At 49.0% G+C, this 19,073-nt stretch overlaps 1 protein-coding gene across 2 annotated transcripts in view; it reads right to left on the reverse strand.

Moving 5' to 3' along the window:
- Nucleotides 1–19,073, reverse strand: part of TRAP1 (TNF receptor associated protein 1) — a 45,003-nt gene that overhangs the window by 11,809 nt on the left and 14,121 nt on the right. For both annotated transcript variants that reach the window (XM_032605016.1, XM_032605017.1), the window contains exons 2-10: nt 11,570–11,734; nt 10,606–10,688; nt 9,286–9,426; nt 4,868–4,939; nt 4,466–4,626; nt 3,540–3,649; nt 2,906–2,979; nt 1,946–2,101; nt 418–538 (exon numbers count right to left, since the gene is read on the reverse strand). In XM_032605016.1, coding sequence (XP_032460907.1) covers nt 418–538; nt 1,946–2,101; nt 2,906–2,979; nt 3,540–3,649; nt 4,466–4,626; nt 4,868–4,939; nt 9,286–9,426; nt 10,606–10,688; nt 11,570–11,734 — 1,083 coding nt within the window. The remainder of the gene's footprint in view (nt 1–417; nt 539–1,945; nt 2,102–2,905; nt 2,980–3,539; nt 3,650–4,465; nt 4,627–4,867; nt 4,940–9,285; nt 9,427–10,605; nt 10,689–11,569; nt 11,735–19,073) is intronic.

The following is a 19,073-nucleotide window of genomic DNA, read 5'->3' on the forward strand; positions in this document are numbered from 1 at the left end:
GAGGACACTCGGGGGCTTCTCCTCCCAAAGTCCCTTGTCTTCCTAGAATTCAGGCAGAGCCCAGGTCACAACCATGGGGGTCGGAAGGAAAGCAAGCAAGGCCGGCGAGCCTTTGCCGGGACAGTTTCTACGATTTCAGCATCAGTTGGACCCTCTTTCAACACTACCTCCTGGGTTTTCTGTTCAAAATCATAACATATCATGGATAAATCAACCAAGACTAGTGTTTGAAGACAGGAAGCTCCCTGGGAGGCGCCACGCTGTGAGGACTCGGCTCACCAGCCAGCAGCTGTGGTGACTCGCCCTGACCCCGCACTCATCAAAGATGAGCCCTTTCTGATGGTGTTGGCATCTGGAGCAGGCAGCCTGCTCCTGGGCCTCAGCCCACACGGCTGGGCACAGACACTGGCACCGAACCTCGAATGAAGCGCAGCCACGTGGGCAGGATGTTGGTGGCCTTGGTCTGGATGAGGACCTTGCGGCTGTACAGCGAGACACTGGAGCCCAGCTCCCGGCTCATGTCAAACATGGTTGGTTTCTGGAGGCAAGGAAAGGGCAGCGTCAGATGGCAAAAGCAGAAATCCGCGGCAGCCCTGCCAGGAGGCAGAGCCTGCATGGTCACGGGGAACCCCTTCCTAAGGCTACCTGGGCTGGGAGATTTGAGGCAGATGTGCGGTGTCCTGCCTGTGTCTGTCTGTTCAAAAGCCCAGAGGGGCCCGGGGAGGCCCCTCCCACCATGGCTCCAGGTGGGGTGGGGGGGTCCTCTCTGGGCAGCTGCCGCCCTCCCCATAAAAACAATGACTTAGGGGGCTTCCCTGGTGGCGCAGTGGTTGAGAGTCCGCCTGCCGATGCAGGGGACGCGGGTTTGTGCCCCGGTCCAGGAAGATCCCACATGCCGCGGAGCGGCTGGGCCCGTGAGCCGTGGCCGCTGAGCCTGCGCGTCCGGAGCCTGTGCTCCGCAAGGGGAGAGGCCACAACAGTGAGAGGCCCGCGTATGGCAAAAAAAAAAAACTAAAAAAAATTAAAAAAAAAAAAAAAAAAAAAAAAAAAAAAAAAAAACAATGACTTACATGTCCCTGCGAACAGAGCCAAACCTGCTAGGGATCAGGGGTCAGCAAACTAGAGCGCACAGGCCAAATCACCTGTTCGTATAATTTAGAATGGCTTTTCCATTTTTAAATGGTTGAGGAAAAAGGCAAAAAAGGACATTTCATGGTATGTGAAAAATACATGAAATCCAAATTCCCGTGTCTACAGTTTTTGGAACCCAGCCACACACGCCCATCTGAGCCTCCGCCACAGGGGCAGAGTCCTTGGTGGTACGAGGCTGCAAAGCCCAAAGTGGCCGCTGTCTGCCAACCCTGCTCTAAACCAGCGCCTCCCACGCTGCCGTCTGCACACACATCATGTTGGGATCTTGTTAAGGTGGGAATTGACTTGGGGGGTCCTGGGCCCAAGGCTCTGCACTCCTAATGGGCCCAGGGGAGGCTGGGGCTGCTGGTCTGCAGAGCACACTCAGCGGGAGGGTAGAAGAGCTCTTTCCAAGATGGGTAACAGGCGCGGGGCTCTAGTCAGTTAAAGCCAGGAAAGCTGGGTTCAACCCAAGCAGGTTTCCCGGCTGCAGGATTTGGTGGGGCCTTCATGGTGCTGCCCGAAGCCATGCGGAAGTAGGGAGAGCGCGCTGCATGGAGACAGGACGCCCACACCTGTCCACAAAGCCCAGGCCTGCCGGGCCAAACATCTCTCTGTTCAGCACCCCTCACTTCACCTTCTGTTCACCCGTCCAGACGTATAGGATTTTCTTTCATCCTAATGCTGCTAAGGAAATTTTTGTGATGTCTGTGCTGAGCTGTCACCGTTCAGGGGAAGTGCTGCTGGTGTGTAAACCCAGGGAGCAGTGGACAAACCCCTGGCAGCTCGCAGGGTAGGCCTGCACCCGGCTCACCGTTTCCGGCACGTAGAAGAGGCTGCGGATGTTGAGAGGTGCGTCCGTCTTGTAGTGCAGGGTGTAGCGGGGCTTGTCATGGGCCTGAGCGATGTAGCGGTAGAAGTCCTCATGCTGACCCTCGCCCACATCCTTGGGGTCCATCATCCAGATGGCCTGGAAATGGAATGAACAGGGACGTTATGTTTCAGACGCAACCTCCCAACAACGTGTGGGGCTGACCTGGTGGAGTTCGCGGGGCCCGGGTGCTGGCAAAGGAGCCCTCAGCTCCTGAGGGTCGGCCTCCCGGGCCCTCTGTCTCCAGCCCCACCCTCTCCAGCGCTGGACAGAGAGACACACACAAAAGGCTCTGGGAACAAGTGCCCTGTCCCCAGCACAGTGTCAGGAAGAGCAAAGCAAGAGGCAGGGTCTGGACGAGCCTGCACGACGTCACGACACTAGCCACCAACAGGTGAGCAGCTCGAGTAACACGGTTGAGCCACGTGCTGGACAGTTACTGAGCCGTGAAAAGGAACAGAGCACTGATACACCCTACAACCAGCATAAGCCCTGAAAACACAGTAAGAAGCTGGACACACAAGGCCACACAGTAGTCGACTCCATTTTTATGAAACGCCCAGAATAAGCCAATCCAGAAAGTGGACTGGTTGCCAGGGGCCAGGGGCGGGGAGTGGGAGTGACTGCTGATGGACGTGGGGTCTCTTTCTGGGGGTGAAATGTTCTGGAACCGACCATGGTGACGGCAGCATGACTGAATACACTCAGGAGCACGAAGCGTGTGCTGTGAAGGGTGACCCCCTGGTGCACATGGAGCTGCCTGCACCCACAGATCTCGCCTCTCCCAGAACACCCAGTCTTGGGGCTCTGACAGCAACGCCCAGTCCCACCTCTGACCCGCCAGCCTGACGTGGAGCGGCTCATCTCCACAGCCACCTGAGCCTGCAGGCAGCCAGGCCTCACCTGCAGGGTATTAAGGCGCCTTCCGTTCATGTACAAGGGGAAGCTGACAAATTTGCTGTACTTTGTCACCACATCTGGAAGAGACAGAAAAAAGCAATGAACACGGGAAGCTTCTGTAGATGAAAGCTCTGGAAGGTGCTGCAGGGGTCACACAGCTCTGGGAGGCCTCGTCCCTGCCCTCCCCGCACACAGGGAGCAGAACTCACTCCCAAACCGGATCTCGAGGCCCAGGCCACCATGATACATGATGCCTTCTTGGCGGCATAAGCAGGGTTTCACAGGCTAACGTGACCCCTTGAAGAGCACTGGGCACCTTCAGTAGCATCCAGTGAGACCTGGACAGAGAGGAGCGCCTCGCAGCTGCACCTGCTCTGGTTGTCTGGGAGCCTGGACTCAGGCTGGGTGGGCAGGCTGGTGACATCTTACAGCACAGGCAGGACAAGCACAGGACCCTGCGCCACCAGCAAGCGCACAGACAGTGTTGCTCAAAAGGAGGAAGGCAAACCTGACCCTGCCCCAACCCACGGCCAGCCCTGCGCCTGCGACCCCCGCCCCAAAATGTCCTAAAACGCAGTGGCAGGAGGTACTGCACTGACCCGCGCGCATGTCCCCAGAGGCCCAGGCTCCTGCTCACCTCGAACCCGAGCCTCGCTGGTGAACTCTCTGCTGTCTGCCCTGAGGTGGATGATGATTTTGGTCCCGGTTCTAACTCCTGAGGCTTCGGCGATTTCAAACACCCCAGAGCTAAGACACGCGGGAGAAGGAAGGCGAGTTCTGCCTGTCAGTGCTGAGAAGTCCCACGTGGCAGGCAGGACTTGCATAGAAAGGAAGCTGGAGTGTGCCCCAGGCCATCACACCTCCACCAGGGACAGTGGCCGCTGGGGCTGGGGCGCAGGGCTCCCCGCTCCTGAACACAACCTCTCAGTCTCACATTCCCCTGAAGTGGCCAGGTGAGCACCAGACTCCGGGAGGAGACCCCCATCCTGTGCTAACTCCAAGCACCCCGGACCCCTGGCCAGGTGCCTCCTCCCAAGAGCAGAAGCACACGAGGGGCACCTTGTCGATCCCTCGGCCCTGGTGACTGTGGGCCCCACTTTCACTTTTCCTGCGGGAAAGCAGGATTCAGAAATGAAGTTTGGGGACTTGTGAGATAAACACTTAACCTTGGCTATGGTGGGTGCCATCCTCCACGAACAGTTGAGATGTTCCTGGACATCGCAGGCCCAGCACACGGTAGAGACGGCGGGAGGTGGGGCAGCCAGGGAGCCAAACCCTGACCCCCATGAGGAGTCAGGGACGTGCCCTCAGAACAAAGGCACCAGCCCCGGAGCACAGAGCGGGGACCCACCCAGCAAAAAAGAGTAATGGCTCCCTGAGTGTGGGGCTCAGGCCTCCCATGAAAAGCCCAGGATGGCGCACTGGCGCTTTCCAAGGAGCCTGGCTTCCCAGACCAGGCTGCGAGCTCCAGCTGAGTCCCACTCTGCGTAGCAGGCGACACTTGCCTCGATGGCCCCAGGGCCTGGGGACACTCCGTGTGTGACGTGGGACCTGCTCACTTACCCGTCTGAAAGCCACTGGTACCCAGGGCTGCCTGCGTCCACCGAACGAGAATAGACCTCGACTCTGTCAGCCACCATGAAGGCCGAGTAGAAACCCACTCCAAACTGGCCGATGATCTTGCTGCTGGCCTCCGCCTGACTCTGGAGTGCATCCAGAAAGGCCTGTGGGGTGAGACTGGTCAGAGGGAGGCGGCCCTGCCCCGGAGACCTGCCGACACAGTGAAATCCTGTGATAAAGGGTCCCCAATGCCAACAAGCTCGTGCCTGAAGACATTCCTCTGAAGCTGGTGTCCAGAGCGTCTGGGACCTACCCACTGGTCAGAACTGCCCTTTGAGGGGAGATCCTCGAACCTGAGAGGGGGAACAGCTGCAGCACCTGATGAAAGGGCAGCGGGGGGCTTACCTTCGACCCCGACCTGGCAATGGTTCCCAGGTTGGACACCAGCTCCTCCTGTGTCATCCCAATGCCAGTGTCCTGAGGAGAGAGACAAGCTAAGCACCCAAGCGAATGCACCAGGGAGCCAGGATGGACGTGTGGGGACACCCAGCAGGAGCACATCAGTTACACTTGCCAGGATGGATGTGTGGGGACACCCAGCAGGAGCACATCAGTTACACTTGCCAGGTGGGCCCAGCAAAGTAAGAACACTGTCACCAGAAAAGGCGAATTCCAGCCACGTCAGCCAGGCCTCACTGGAGAAAACCTCACTAGAGGATAGACACATAGATTAAAGGGACGAAACAGAGTCCAGGAAGAGGTGCACAGACAGTGTCACATTATTTTTGACAAAGGTTCCAAGACAAATCACTGGGGAAAGGAAAAACAAATGGTGCAGAAACAATGGGACAGCCACAGGCGAAAAACAACTCTTAGCCGTTCCCTTACATAAAAACAAAATGATCACAGATCTAAGTGTAAGAGCCAAGGCTGTAAAACCTTGAAGAGCCAAGGCTGTAAAACCTTGAAGAAAAGATAGGAGAAAATCTTTATCACTTTGGAATAGGCAGACTTTTTCGATAGGTCACTAAAAGCATGAAGCATAAAAGGAAAAAGTGATAAACTGGATTTCATTAAAAACTTCTGCTTTTCAAAAGCCACTACTAAGAAAATAAAAAGGCAAGCCACAGACTAGGGGAAAATATTTGCGAAAGTATATCTGATACAGGACTCGTATCTAGAATATACAAAGAACTCTTACAACGCAATAAAAAGACAAACAACCTGATTAAAAATGAGCAAAAATCTGAAAGACATTTCACAAGGAAGATATACGAATGGCAAACACATGAAAAGACACTCAACACCATTAATCATTAGGGAAATGAAAATTAAAACCACAATGAAATATACTGCTCACTCACCAGAATGGCTAAAATTAAGAAGACTGACAGTGACAAGTGCTGACAAGGATGTGCAGCCACTGGCATCCCAAATGCTGCCAGGAGTTACGCAGAATGGGACACCTGCTGTGGGAACATTTGGCAGTTTCTCATAAAGTTAAACAGACACTTTGCTTACAGCCCAGCAATCCTATTCCTAGGTATTTACCCAAGAGAAATGAAAATATATGCCCACTCGAAGACTTAAATGTTCACAGTGGCTTTATTCCTAACATCCCCAAGTGCTCACCAACTCGTGAATGGATACATAAAACTGTGATGCCTCCACACAGCAGAGCACTTCTCAGTGACAGAAAGGAACAAACTACTGATACATGCAACAGCGTAGAAGAATCTCAAAAGCACTGTGACAAGTGAAAGAAGTCAGACTCAAAAGACTACCTCCTCTGTAATTCTGTTTATATGAAATTTCAGAAAACAGAAAACCATAGTGCCAGAAAGCAGATCAGTGGCTGACAAGGGCTGGGAAAGGCAGGGAATACTGGGGTGATGACATCAGTGGTGTGGGTGGTCCCATGACTGTGTATGTTGGTCCAAACACACTGTACACTTGAACTTGGGGAACTTGATTATATGTAAAAATCATATCTCAATAAAGCTTCTCAAAACAACAGCAGCAGCAAGCAAGGCACACACATGCACAGAGCAGAGCAAAGGAGTGAACAAGAGAGCACCAGACACCAGCAGCAATTCTGAGAAGCGAAACCAGGCCTGCTGGGAAGAGGCAGAGTCCATGGAGGCAGGCCCTCCACTCCGTAGGATACGCGCCCCACAACCCCCCCACCCCCGCCGCCCCATAATCCCAGCCAGCAGGTTCTAGAGCAGCTGTCTCGGGAACGTGGTGGCCCTCAGGCCCACTGCCTGATGAACCCCACTTCTGCCTTTCTAACTCTTTGACTTTAAACTGCTCAAAGGTTACAACAGCCGCCAAAACTATTGCTGTGTCTAAAGTAAGACTGTTAATCCAAATACCGGGCTGTGATTAAAATATAGTACCACAGAATATTCAATAACATGGGGAAATACGCATCACAAGAGTATAAGTATAGTTAAAAGTGTGGGGCTAAAAAAAAAAAAAAAAAAAGCGTGGGGCTTCCCTGGTAGTGCAGTGGTTGAGAATCCACCTACTAATGCAGGGGACACAGGTTCAAGCCCTGGTCTGGGAAGATCCCACATGCCGCAGAGCAACTAAGCCCGTGTGCCACAGCTACTGAGCCTGCGCTCTAGAGCCCACAAGGCACAACTACTGAGCCTGCGCGCTGCAACTACTGAAGCCTGCGTGCCTAGAGCCCGTGCTCCGCAATGAGAGAAGCCACCACGATGAGAAGCCCGCGCATCGCATCGAAGATGCGCCTCAACTAGAGAAAGCCTGTGTGCAGTGACGAAGATCCAACACAGCCAAAAATAAATAAATTTTTAAAAAAATGTGAAGAGTTACAGCTGACTCTTGAATAACACGGATCGGAACTATGCGGGTCTACCTATTCACAGATTTTTTTCCAATAGCAAGTACTACCTACAGTACCACACGACCCGCAGTTGGTTGAATCCGTGGATGTGGAACAGTGGGTACAGAGGAACTGCGTAGGGAGACCTGCAAATGTGGAGGAACTGGGTATACAGAGGACAGACTAGAAGTTATATGTGGATTTCTGACTGTGGGGAGGGTCTGTCCCCGCCTCCCCAGTGTTATTCAGGGTCACCTGTATATTAAAAAATAATATATCATTTAAAAATCTGTTTAGGGAATTCCCTGGCAGTCCAATGGTTAGAACTCCGTGCTCTCACTGCCAAGGGCGTGGGTTCAATCCCTGGTCAGGGAACTAAGATCCCACAAGCCTCGTGGCGTGGCCAAAAAAATTTTTAAAAATCTGTTTAGGGCTTCCCTGGTGGCGCAGTGGTTGAGAGTCCGCCTGCTGATGCAGGGGATACAGGTTCATGCCCCGGTCTGGGAAGATCCCACATGCTGGAGCGGCTAGGCCCGTGAGCCATGGCCGCTGTGAGCCATGGCCGCTGAGCCTGTGCGTCTGGAGCCTGTGCTCCGCAACAGGAGAGGCCACAACAGGGAGAGGCCGCGTACCATTTAAAAAAAAAAAAAAAAAAAAAAAAAAAAAAAAAATCTGTTTAGATATGTAGACAAATGCATAGATCAAAACCCTAAATAGACACATACTAAAATGTCAACAGTATTTATCTTTGAATGATGGGGTGATTTTAAGTTTTCTCCTCTTGGAAAAGGGAACCACTTTTCCCTGCCCATAGTGCAGCCACTATGAAAAACAGTATGGAGGTTCCTGAGAAAACTAGAGTTGCCATGTGATCCATCAAACCCACTCCTGGGCACATACCCAGACAAAACTATAATTCGAAAAGATACATGCACCCCTATGTTCACAGCAGCACTATTTACAATAGCCAAGACATGGAGACAACCTAAATGTCCGTTGACAGATGAATGGATAAAGATGTGGTATATATATATATATATATATATATATATATATATATATATATAAAATATTACTCGGCCATAAAAAAATAATGAAATAAAGCCATCGGTAGCAACATGGATGGACCTAGAGATTATCATACTAAGTGAAGTTAAATCAGAAAGAGAAAGACAAATACTATATGATATCACTTACATGTGGAATGTAAATTACAACACAAATGAACCTATCTACAAAACAGAAACAGAATCACGGACACAGGGAACAGACCTGTGGTTGTGGGGCAGATTGTGGGGAGGGATGGATAGGAGTTTGGAATTAGCAGATGAAAACTATTATACATAGGATGGATTAAACAACAAGGTCCTGCTGTAGAGCACAGGAACGATATTTAATATCCTGTGATAAACCAGAATGGAAAAAAATATGAAAAAGAATATATAACAGTCACTTCATTGTACAGCAGAAATTAACACAACACTGTAAATCAACTATACTTCAATAAAATTTAACAATAAATAAATAAAACGTCTCCTCTTCTGCGTATCTGTATTTTCTAAATTTTCTATGTTGAATGAGTGGGGTTTTTGGGTTTTTTTTTTGCAGTATGCGGGCCTCTCACTGCCGTGGCCTCTCCTGTTGCGGAGCACAGGTTCCGGACGCGCAGGCTCAGTGGCCATGGCTCACGGGCCTAGCCGCTCCGCGGCATGTGGGATCTTCCCGAACCAGGGCACAAACCCGTGTCCCCTGCATCGGCAGGTGGACCCTCAACCACTGCGCCACCAGGGAAGCCCTGAATGAGTGTTTTTATAGTAAATTAACAGTAACGGTGGTCAGCAGGTTACTAGGAGCCTACAGCCATGACGAAAAGGCAGCCTGTCCCCCATCCCAGCGGGTGGAGAGGCACTGGCGGTCACCAGCATGGGAGGCAAGGTGGCGTGCCCCGCGTCGAGACACTTGGATGAAGTACCTGGATCGTGATGGTGCCTTTCTCGGCATCAGTCTGCAAGTGAATCTCCATTTCCGGCAGCGTCTGGCCTTCAGACACCAGCTTATGACGCAGCTTTTCCAAGGCGTCGCTAGCATTGGAGATCAGCTCCCGTATGAACACCTATGGAAATGGAAAGAAGATGCCAACGCTGCAGGACCTATTTGGTTAGCAGCATCTGCAGCAACTGGTACAGGCTGGGGGAGAAATGCCACAGAACTGTTTAACCAGAAAGACGTCCTGCTTTCCTTAAAGGCAGTTTCTCCAGGGCAGCTCACAGAATGATTGAAGTTAGATCACATTGCCATGACCCAACTTTATGTCGACTCTGACTCTACTGCTCCTTCCTCAACATCAAACCTGGAGTTAGGTGTCAATCTGTTAAGTTAATTCCGAACAGGACCCTGTGAGACAACTTCTTTCTCAACTCTTGCCCAGGGATGTCAAAATATCCTCAAAACATATTTTTTCTACTCCACGAAGGACTCACTGACTTCATTTAATCTAATCACAAACCAGACCTACCATGTTCAGGAGAAAAAAGGGCCACAGACCCAACTACCAACCCGTGTTTGTAAAGCCCTTTACCAGCGACAGACCTTCCACTTACAGTCATGGGGAGAGGGAAGGAGGCGTGGCCTGACCCCAAGAGAACAGAAGCCGGATGTCACAGGGACACTTGAATATAGAATTTAACAGGACGAGACCTGGAAATATTCCCTGAAAAGTCCTTTCATTTTGGAAAGTTGTGCTTTACCCTTCTCAAATTCTTTGCATTTTAGCAAAAATGAGCATGGAAACGATGGTTCACCATGGCCTGTCACCCTTGAGCTTCATCATTTTGAGCTTCATCTCCTCAAAAAGGTCCTTGGCAGCTCCTCCCTGCTCTACTCCACCCTGGGCCGGGGTCTTCCTCCTTCAGCCCCAACACCCCCACAGACCACAGGTGGCGATGCCAGGTGATGAGGGGCGTGAACCCAGGGCCTCAGCACACATCAACAACACCACAGAGATGGACCTCAGCAGGACCCCACGGCAACACCTGAGGGACTTCTAAATTATCAGCAAAATTCACTAATTCCCAGGTTCAATCTGGCTCAAAGAATCACCTGCATATAGTTATCCATGAAACCCAACAGATTTTGGTAAAAATACACTCACTGGTAGCCAAGATCAGGACCTGTCCAAATTTAATGCATTTTCACAGCTAATGTACTAGCTGGCACCTCCCCAGAATAGCATAGAAACGGTCTTGCCAAAAGAAACCTTGCGAGTGCCGGGAGTGATTAGCGGGTACCGCACCTCTTTTTCTGAGTACAAGGAACGGGCAACGATGTCCAGAAGCTTCTTTGTCTCAGCCTGGAACTCATGTTTGGAAACAGAACCTAGTAATGAATTGCAGACACAACCAATAAAGTTTAATGTCTTTTTTCGTGGAAGAATATGCTATGTAAAACATTCAAAAAAATCTTTAAGGTAAGGAGTTTTAAACGTTTCAAAACAGCGAACAAAAAAGAAAGAAACCAAGTGTCTGGGCCTCAGGCAGGAGGTCTTGGGAGTGGAACAAACCAGTGGTTCCCTCTCCCCGCAGAAAGGGGCGTAGGGGCACAAGCCCTCACCTGCCTCCCTCCCCACAGCCCGCAGGCCTCAGGTCGGGCTACCTCCAGGGGCTGTCGAGGCTGGCACTTTACCCAGTCCTGAGGCGAGCTGGCTCTAACAACCAGACCCTGGATTCTATTCCTGAATACAGTGGTTTCCAAATTGATCATTTAGAGAGCAAAATAACAAGAAAACCTCACTTCTCCTCTTAACCCAAACATCAAATATTCTGTTGTCGTCTCATTTGAAAGCCAGAAATGGACCCACTGCAGGACTGGCTCTGGAGACTGCCTTCCACACTTGCCAGGAATGAAGGACAAGCCGGACTGCAGTCCTTCACCGGTGGGGCCAACACTGAGTTTGCGTCCTGCTTCCATGATTATTAGCAGATGTGCTGTGAATCACCACTTTAAAGGGGCCCCGTGCGAACTCACGGGTGACCACCAGAGGGGGCAAGATACGCCAGGATGGAAGTCAGAAGTTCCTGAGAAGCCGGAAACGCAGGAGGCATTGTTTTGGGGAACCCTCCCTCCAACCAAGACCTTCCTTCGTCTGAAGCGAGTGGGTGGCTCTATCAATCATTGCTTCTGCCTCAAAATCTTCCCCTCACGAGCCAGCAACGAGCCAACAAAGACTTCCTGGACCCAAACGCAGCTACATACAGTACCCTGCACGGTCTCCGAGCTGCTGATGATGGAGTGCAGGGGCTCCTCCTTCCGGTCCTCAGCAGCCTGGGAGCTGAACCGCCGTCCAACGTGGGAGCTTGAAGCCAGGTTTTGCCTGGGACTCCAGGACTGGGCTGGGGGCCTCCAAGGACACAGAACTGGTTTTCCTGAAAAGACAAATGTGAGAAAGAATGAGAGTTAATAAGACTTCAGAAACAGAAAATCCTAATTTGTTCACGTCTGGCAGATGCTAACGTGGAATTCTTTAAGGCAGGCTTTTGCGCAAAAGACCCAGTGTCCCCCAGGAGAAATCAGAAGTGACAAATGCTGTGCAGCTAGCCAGTATTTTGGCAGGTAGTTCTGGTAACATATCCTCACACGTGGCAAATACCAAGAACATATGAGAACTTGGGGCAGAACTGCAGGAACGGGCAGGGACCTTTTGACACCACTTCCCACTTACGTCCCCCAGTGAGATCGTGCACAAACCCACACACGCCTCAGTGCTCACAGCCCCTCCAGGAGCCGGAAATAACGACAGGCTGGCCAGTCTTCTTACGGTGTAACTAACATGGAAAAAGGGAGAAAAAATACCCCTAAGAGGGAGCCAAATTTTAAAATGTTGATGTTCTCAAACAGTCTCATCATCTTCTAAAGAATCTTTGCTGATTCTTTTCCTTTCCCTTTTTGTCCAAAACTGTCAAAGAGTTTTAAAAATTAGTGTATTTAAAAACTGCAAACCAGGGGATGATCTCCTCTACTTTGCAATCAGGAAGGGGATTCACAATGTCTCTTGAGTTGCTTTTCTGTAACTTCCTGCTCAGCACAGTGGACCAAGAAACCACTGCAAGGGAAGAAGGAAAACCCTTCCATTTGACACTGCTGTCCCCAGCCTGGTATGGTTGACAGACGCTACAGAAATACATGCAAAGGGATGTCCCTGGTGGCGCAGTGGTTAAGACTCTGCGCTCCCAATGCAGGGGGCCCAGGGTTTGATCCCTGCTCAGGGAACTAGATCCCACATGCGTGCTGCAACTAAGAGTTCACATGCTACAACTAAGAGTTGACACGCTACAACTAAGGAGGCCGCCTGCCACAACTAAAACCTGGCGCAACCAAATAAATTTAAATAAATATTAAAAAAAAAAAAGAAACACGTGCAGATACCTCCACTCTAACCGACAGGATGGAGCCAGTCCTCACCAGCAGCCCCTGAAGACACTCGCTGGGGACTGGCATTGTTCAGTAGGCACTTAAGGCCCGACCTTTTCAAGGATACAGGTCAGACATACAAGACACTCCATGTGAAAGTCTAGGCCATAACAAACTGCAGCTGCCTGTTATGTAACTACATACATGTGACAGTCAGAAAGGAATGATTTAGAATGTCCAGAAATAACTTGTAGGTTTAAAAATCAACATATTGACTTCTACATTCCTACAAGGTATAAAAATCTGCATTTTCTTTAAGCTTATTCTTGGATTTATAAATAACACGATGTTAGCCTTTACCTCTACGCAGAATACCTTTAAAACTACCCCATTTCAGAAAATATTCAATTTCCAAACAATCTAAATATTGATATTTAATTCTCTGGCCTAACTGTATTGTTCACCTTATCCATACAGCTTAAAAAAAAACCAAAAACAAAAAACCCACAACTGGAGTATTTCTTCTGGAATTAAATGGAATTTGGTTACAGGGTTTAACAAACAGTCTGCACCAGGCCAGGTGGGGGTGCTGGAGTCCCCGTGATCCCAGCTGGTGCCCTGATGCAGGGCGAATGATGCCAGTGGACTATGGGCAACCCCAAGCTGCCTCCCCTCCCAGGGACAGCGCTCCTGGCCACATTTGGAGACATAAACAGGTTCCCCACAAAAGCTGGGAACCCTCTGCTTTAAAGTACAGTAGAACTTCAGGATGAAATCAGTGAGACTGGGATAAAGGAGAGATGTTTGAGGGATGCAAGACCCGGGTTGGGCCTCAGGACGGATTCTGGATTCTAGTTCTCCATTGAGCACTACTCTGGACGTGAAAGTGTTTGGGCCACCGTAAGTCGGAGTGATGGGGGAGGTCCCCCAGAAGAAGAGGGGCAGAAAGCTCGGTAAGCACAGATTGGTGGTGTTCCTGACCATGCCTCCACATAAGCACGAAGATGCTGAAAGCATTTTAGAAATTCTTACATCTAATACTCCTCTTACCACATTTCATCGGCAACCACTCCCTATCACGTGGCCTCAGGAAAGGACACAGTGGGGAGGAGGGGATCATACTGAGTCTTCTTCCAACAGTGATATGCACGAAGCACTTATCCTTGTCCCCCCAGACCTCCCCCAGCTCTCCCGGTCCAAGGCCTCTGAGCAGGTTTTCCTGCCTACAGCACTGTTCCCTGCAACCCATCCCTTAAATTTCAAAATGTTATTCTTCTGACACCAATTCCATCTTGTTATTTCTGATTTCTGAGGACTTATTCCTGAACGCAACCTCATCAATTCCAAATGCTTCAGGCTGGTCTTCCAGGCTCTCCACTAAGCAACATCCCAAACCTCCGGAACTCACCTCCTTCCTCCCCAGTCCAGCAGGCCTGCTGACACCCCATGCCCTGGAAGAAGGACTCCTGACCCGCTCCACTTGCATACATTTGTTGAACTGACCCCTATCCCCACTTCCTGTCCTGCCCTTCTGCTCGTGGTCCTTTCCTCGCCATCTGCCTTTCAGTCCCATCAGGAAAGAACAGGTTGCATTTCCTCATGGTTAGCTGTAAACCATCCCTACCCCAAAGGAAACCAGAAATCACACAAAATAGAACAATTCAGAGGCTAAGGGCTCCTCTCATTTTCAGACTCCTTGAACTGTTCTAAACCTGCTCTCATATGGGGGGAAGGGGCTACTGGATTATGGCTGGCACACTTTTTAATTTCCAGTCTTCTGTGTATAAATATTTTAATCAACAACACATCTTAGGGACTTCGCTGGCAGTCCAACGGTTAAGACTCCGCACTCCCAGGGGCTTCTCTGGTGGCGCAGTGGCTGAGAGTCCGCCTGCCAATGCAGGGGACGCGGGTTCGTGCCCCGGTCCACGTGCCGTGGAGCGGCTGGGCCCATGAGCCATGGCCGCTGAGCCTGTGCGTCTGGAGCCTGTGCTCCGCAACAGGAGAGGCCACAACAGTGAGAGGCCCGCGTACCGCAAAAAAAAAAAAAAAAGACTCCACACTCCCAATGCAGGGGGCCTGGGTTCGATCCCTGGTCAGGGAACTATATCTGTCATACTGCAACTAAAAAAGAACCTGCATGCCACAACTAAGACCCAGCATGGCCAAATAAATAAATAAATAAATATATATATATATATATATATATATATATATTTAAAAAAAAAACATCTTAGGGCTTCCCTGGTGGCGCAGTGGTTGAGAGTCTGCCTGCCGATGCAGGGGATGCGGGTTCGTGCCCCGGTCCGGGAGGATCCCGCATGCCGCGGAGCGGCTGGGCCCGTGAGCCATGGCCGCTGAGCCTGTGCGTCCGGAGTCTGTGCTCCGCAACGGGAGAGGCCACAACAGTGAGAGGCCCGCGTACCGCAAAAAAAAAAAAAAAAAACATCTTAGAGATCACTCTGTTTTAGTACATATAAAGCTGCTTATTCTTTTTAGTGAGCAAATAATATTCCACTGTAATGGATAAGTATTTAACTAGCGCTCAACTGATGGATGTTTAAACTGTTTCCAGTCTTGTGCTGTTAAAAATAATGCTCCAAAGTGATAAAGAGTTATCTATTGATTGCATGCTTACCCTTCATGGAAGAAAGGAGATACAGGAAAATATCCAGGTTTCCACTCTTTTGTGCAAAAGAAACAGGAAGGATAAATGAGAAACTAATGAGATTGTGTATTCGTTTGCTAAGGCTGCCGTAACAAAGTACCACAGACAAGGTGGTTTACAACACAGAAACTTAATCTCTCACGGTTCTGGAGGCCAGAAGTGGAAAACCAAGGTGTTGGCAGGGCTGATTCCTTCTGAAGGCTCTGAGGGACAGTCTGTCCATGCCTCTCTCCTGGCTTTTGGTATTGCCAGCAGCCCTGGGCTTGGGGCTGCCTCACTCCACTCTCTGCCTCTGTCATCACATGGCCCTCTCTTCCCCATGTGTGTCTCCTCTGTGTCCAAATTTCGCTCTTCTAAAGGTCAGTTATACCAATATGACCTCATCTTATTATACCTGCAAAGACCCTACTTCCAAATAAGGTCACATTCACAGGTAAGGGCTTGAACGTATCTTTTGGGGGCACACAATTTAAGCCATAAGAAACTGGCTGTTAATTTCCTGGGACTGCTGTAGCAAAGCACCACAGGCTGGGCAGCTTAAACAACAGAAACTTATCATCTCACAGTTGTGAAGGCTAGAAGTGTAAAATCAAAGTGTTGGCAGGGCTGGTTCCTTCAGAGGCTGTGAAGGAGAATCTGTTCTATTACTCTCTCCCAGCTTTGGGAGCCCCAGGCATTCTTTGGCTTAGAGATGACCACTTTCTCCTCGTGACTTCACATCGTCTCCCCTCTGCTCGTGTCTGCCTCTGCATCTACATTTCCCCTTTTTATAAGGACACAGTCATATCGGATTAGGGCCCACCCTAACGACCTCATCTTAACTTGATCTTCTGCAAAGCCCCTATTTCCAAATAAGATCGCATTCACAGGTCCTGAGGGTTAGAATTTCAGCATCTTTTGGGGGACACATGATTCGACCCATAACAGATGTGTGGGAACAGAATGGAGAAAGAAGGTTGGGAATGGCGTAGCAGAGCTGAGGGGAACGTGAATTTCTGAGTATCCCTTTTCCCTCTGACTCTTAGAACCATGGTAATGTTTCACATACCCAAAAAGTAAATAGTTAAGAGCAACCAGGGTGTGTGGAGAACAAAAAACTAAATACAAACAGTAACAAATGTGCAAACTATATTATGAATAACATAACTGCCCTGAAAGAACCTAAGTGACTTTAGAAAACAGCATTTGGGGAAAAAGAAAAAAACCAGTACTTTGCACAGGTGACCCTTGAACAACGGGGGTGGTAGGGCACAGAACCCTCCACCCCACCCGCCGTGAAGTTGAAAATCCAAGTATAACTCTGTAGTTGGCCCTCCAACACAAGCATATCCACATCCGTGGATTCCAACCAACTGCAAATTGTGTAGTACTGCAGTACCTACTTAGTGAAAAAAATCCGCAAATATGCGGACCCTCACAGTTCAGAGGTCAACTGTTCAAGGGTCAACTGTATATTGTAAAGCTGGGCTCAAAAAGGACAGCATACTATTACTGTAGCAGAAGCGGTAGCAATTCTCAAACTGCTCTGTGTATATACTAAGCTCAAGCAAGTGAGTACATTGTGACTCAAGTCAGGAGAAAGGAGTCAGGAAAGGGCAGGGGGAGGCCAGGGTGAACCCTGCTGTGCTGCAAATGGAGGCATCAGTGTCAGTGTAGAAATAAACACCAAGGTGCATACATGTGGGTGACAGTGCACACACATGCATACTTCCTGGCTGTGTCTGGGGACACCCAAGCAGCAGTGAGCACACCTGGCACCAGGGAGAGCACCTGTCTCGGACCTGCCACCCCAAAGTCCCACATCCCAGGAAATGCCTTCATCCTGGGCAAACTGGGGTGTGTGGTCACCCTCCCTGGCACCCAGATCTTTGGTTTGTAAATACCACTCTCCAATAAAAGGAATCTAGACCACTGGAGAACACACCAGATGAGCCCAGAATACCTGTGGTGCTAGAAAGTGAAGGACTCACAGATGACGGAACATGCTGAGAGGGCACAGGCTCTGAGCGGAAGGCACTCCCGGTGACAAAATCTACGACAACCTGAGCAACAACATAATGACAGTGGGGGACTGTCAGCTGGTGAACAAAATAAATATAAGTCCACACCTACATAAATAATAAATAAATGGAGGAGAAAGGACCTCTTCCTTATAGTAGAATTACAATTAGTAAATGTATAAGGAATGATGGAAATAGACAATCACCATCAGACAAGCACAGTAACAGCTGTGACAGGTACAGATTGTTGATTTGATGTTCACCAGAAACAGAACATCTTCAGAATCTCAAAGAATCCCCCCTCTTGGTTTCAAAGAGAGAAACAGTACTTTACAGTGAAGTAAGTGGCAGATAACCTTTAACTAAGCGACTGTAGTCACCATCATCAGGAATGAGATGTGTCCACATCCGGCAACTCCTGGTGGGGTGAGAGGGCACAGCCTGTTTTCTGTTGTGTTCTCACCAAAACCACATCTCGATCTAATCATAAGAAAACACCAGACGAACCCAAATATATATACACAAAAGTGTCAAGGTGCTGAAAGACAAACACAAACTGAAGAGACACAAGTACAGGATGGAGGATCCTGGTCCAGCAAAGGACATGGATGGGAAACCCAGCTAAAGTCAGGTAAGACCGGCATATTACCGAGTAGTACTGTGTCACTGTTATTTCAGTTTTCAATAATTATACCATGGCCACGAAAGATAGTAATATTAGGGGAAATTAAGGAAAGGGGAAGGGAAGACTGAGTACTATTTTTATAACATCTCTGTAAAGTAAAAAATATTTCAAAATAAAAAATAGGACTCTAAGGAATATTCCTATACATGTGTCATTTAATTTATGCACAAGTATACATTTGAGTACACATCGAGAAGTAGAATCATCAGGTCCAAGGTTATGTCCAATTTAAACTGTGGTCAATGCTGCCAACTCACCCTCCAGAAACTTATCAGTTTACATTCCCACCAGCAATATTATGAGAGTGTGCATCACCCCACACTCTTGCTAAGATGGTAATGTTATAAAACTTTTGGATCTTAGCTTATCAGTTAGGTAAAAATTTTACTGTAGTTTTCATTTATATTTCTCTTATTATGAGCAAGATGGAACATCTATCCACATTTTAAAATATTTTCTATTTCCTTTTATGTTAATGGACTGTTGATATCCTCTGATCATTTTCTACAGAATTTTTTCTTATTGATTTGTAAGAACTCTTTATATATTAAGGAAATTAGTCTTCTGTTTGTAAAGGACTTCCTTGCTCCAAGATTAAACACAATTTTCCCATGTCTTATTTTTCCTATTCCTTTTGCTTTTTTCCCCACTTAATACTCACAATACTTTTGAAAGGATTTAATATGTTGTTTATGATGGGAATAATATAAGTCCTCAGAGTTAGGAAAAGGGAAAAAATAAGCAATTCATATTTTCAACCACAATTTTAAGACTTTCCATTATATTCCAAGATTATATTAATAACAGCTATCAAGAACAGATTTGATTTCAGGTTAACTGAACTTTCTACACTAATTTTAAGAATAAACCAGGGCTTCCCTGGTGGCACAGTGGTTGAGAGTCCACCTGCCGATGCAGGGGACACGGGTTCGTGCCCCGGTCCAGGAAGATCCCACATGCTGCGGAGCGGCTGGGCCCGTGAGCCATGGCCGCTGAGCCTG

The sequence above is a fragment of the Phocoena sinus genome, chromosome 15, assembly GCF_008692025.1.
Source record: "Phocoena sinus isolate mPhoSin1 chromosome 15, mPhoSin1.pri, whole genome shotgun sequence".
Classification (NCBI taxonomy): domain Eukaryota; kingdom Metazoa; phylum Chordata; class Mammalia; order Artiodactyla; family Phocoenidae; genus Phocoena; species Phocoena sinus.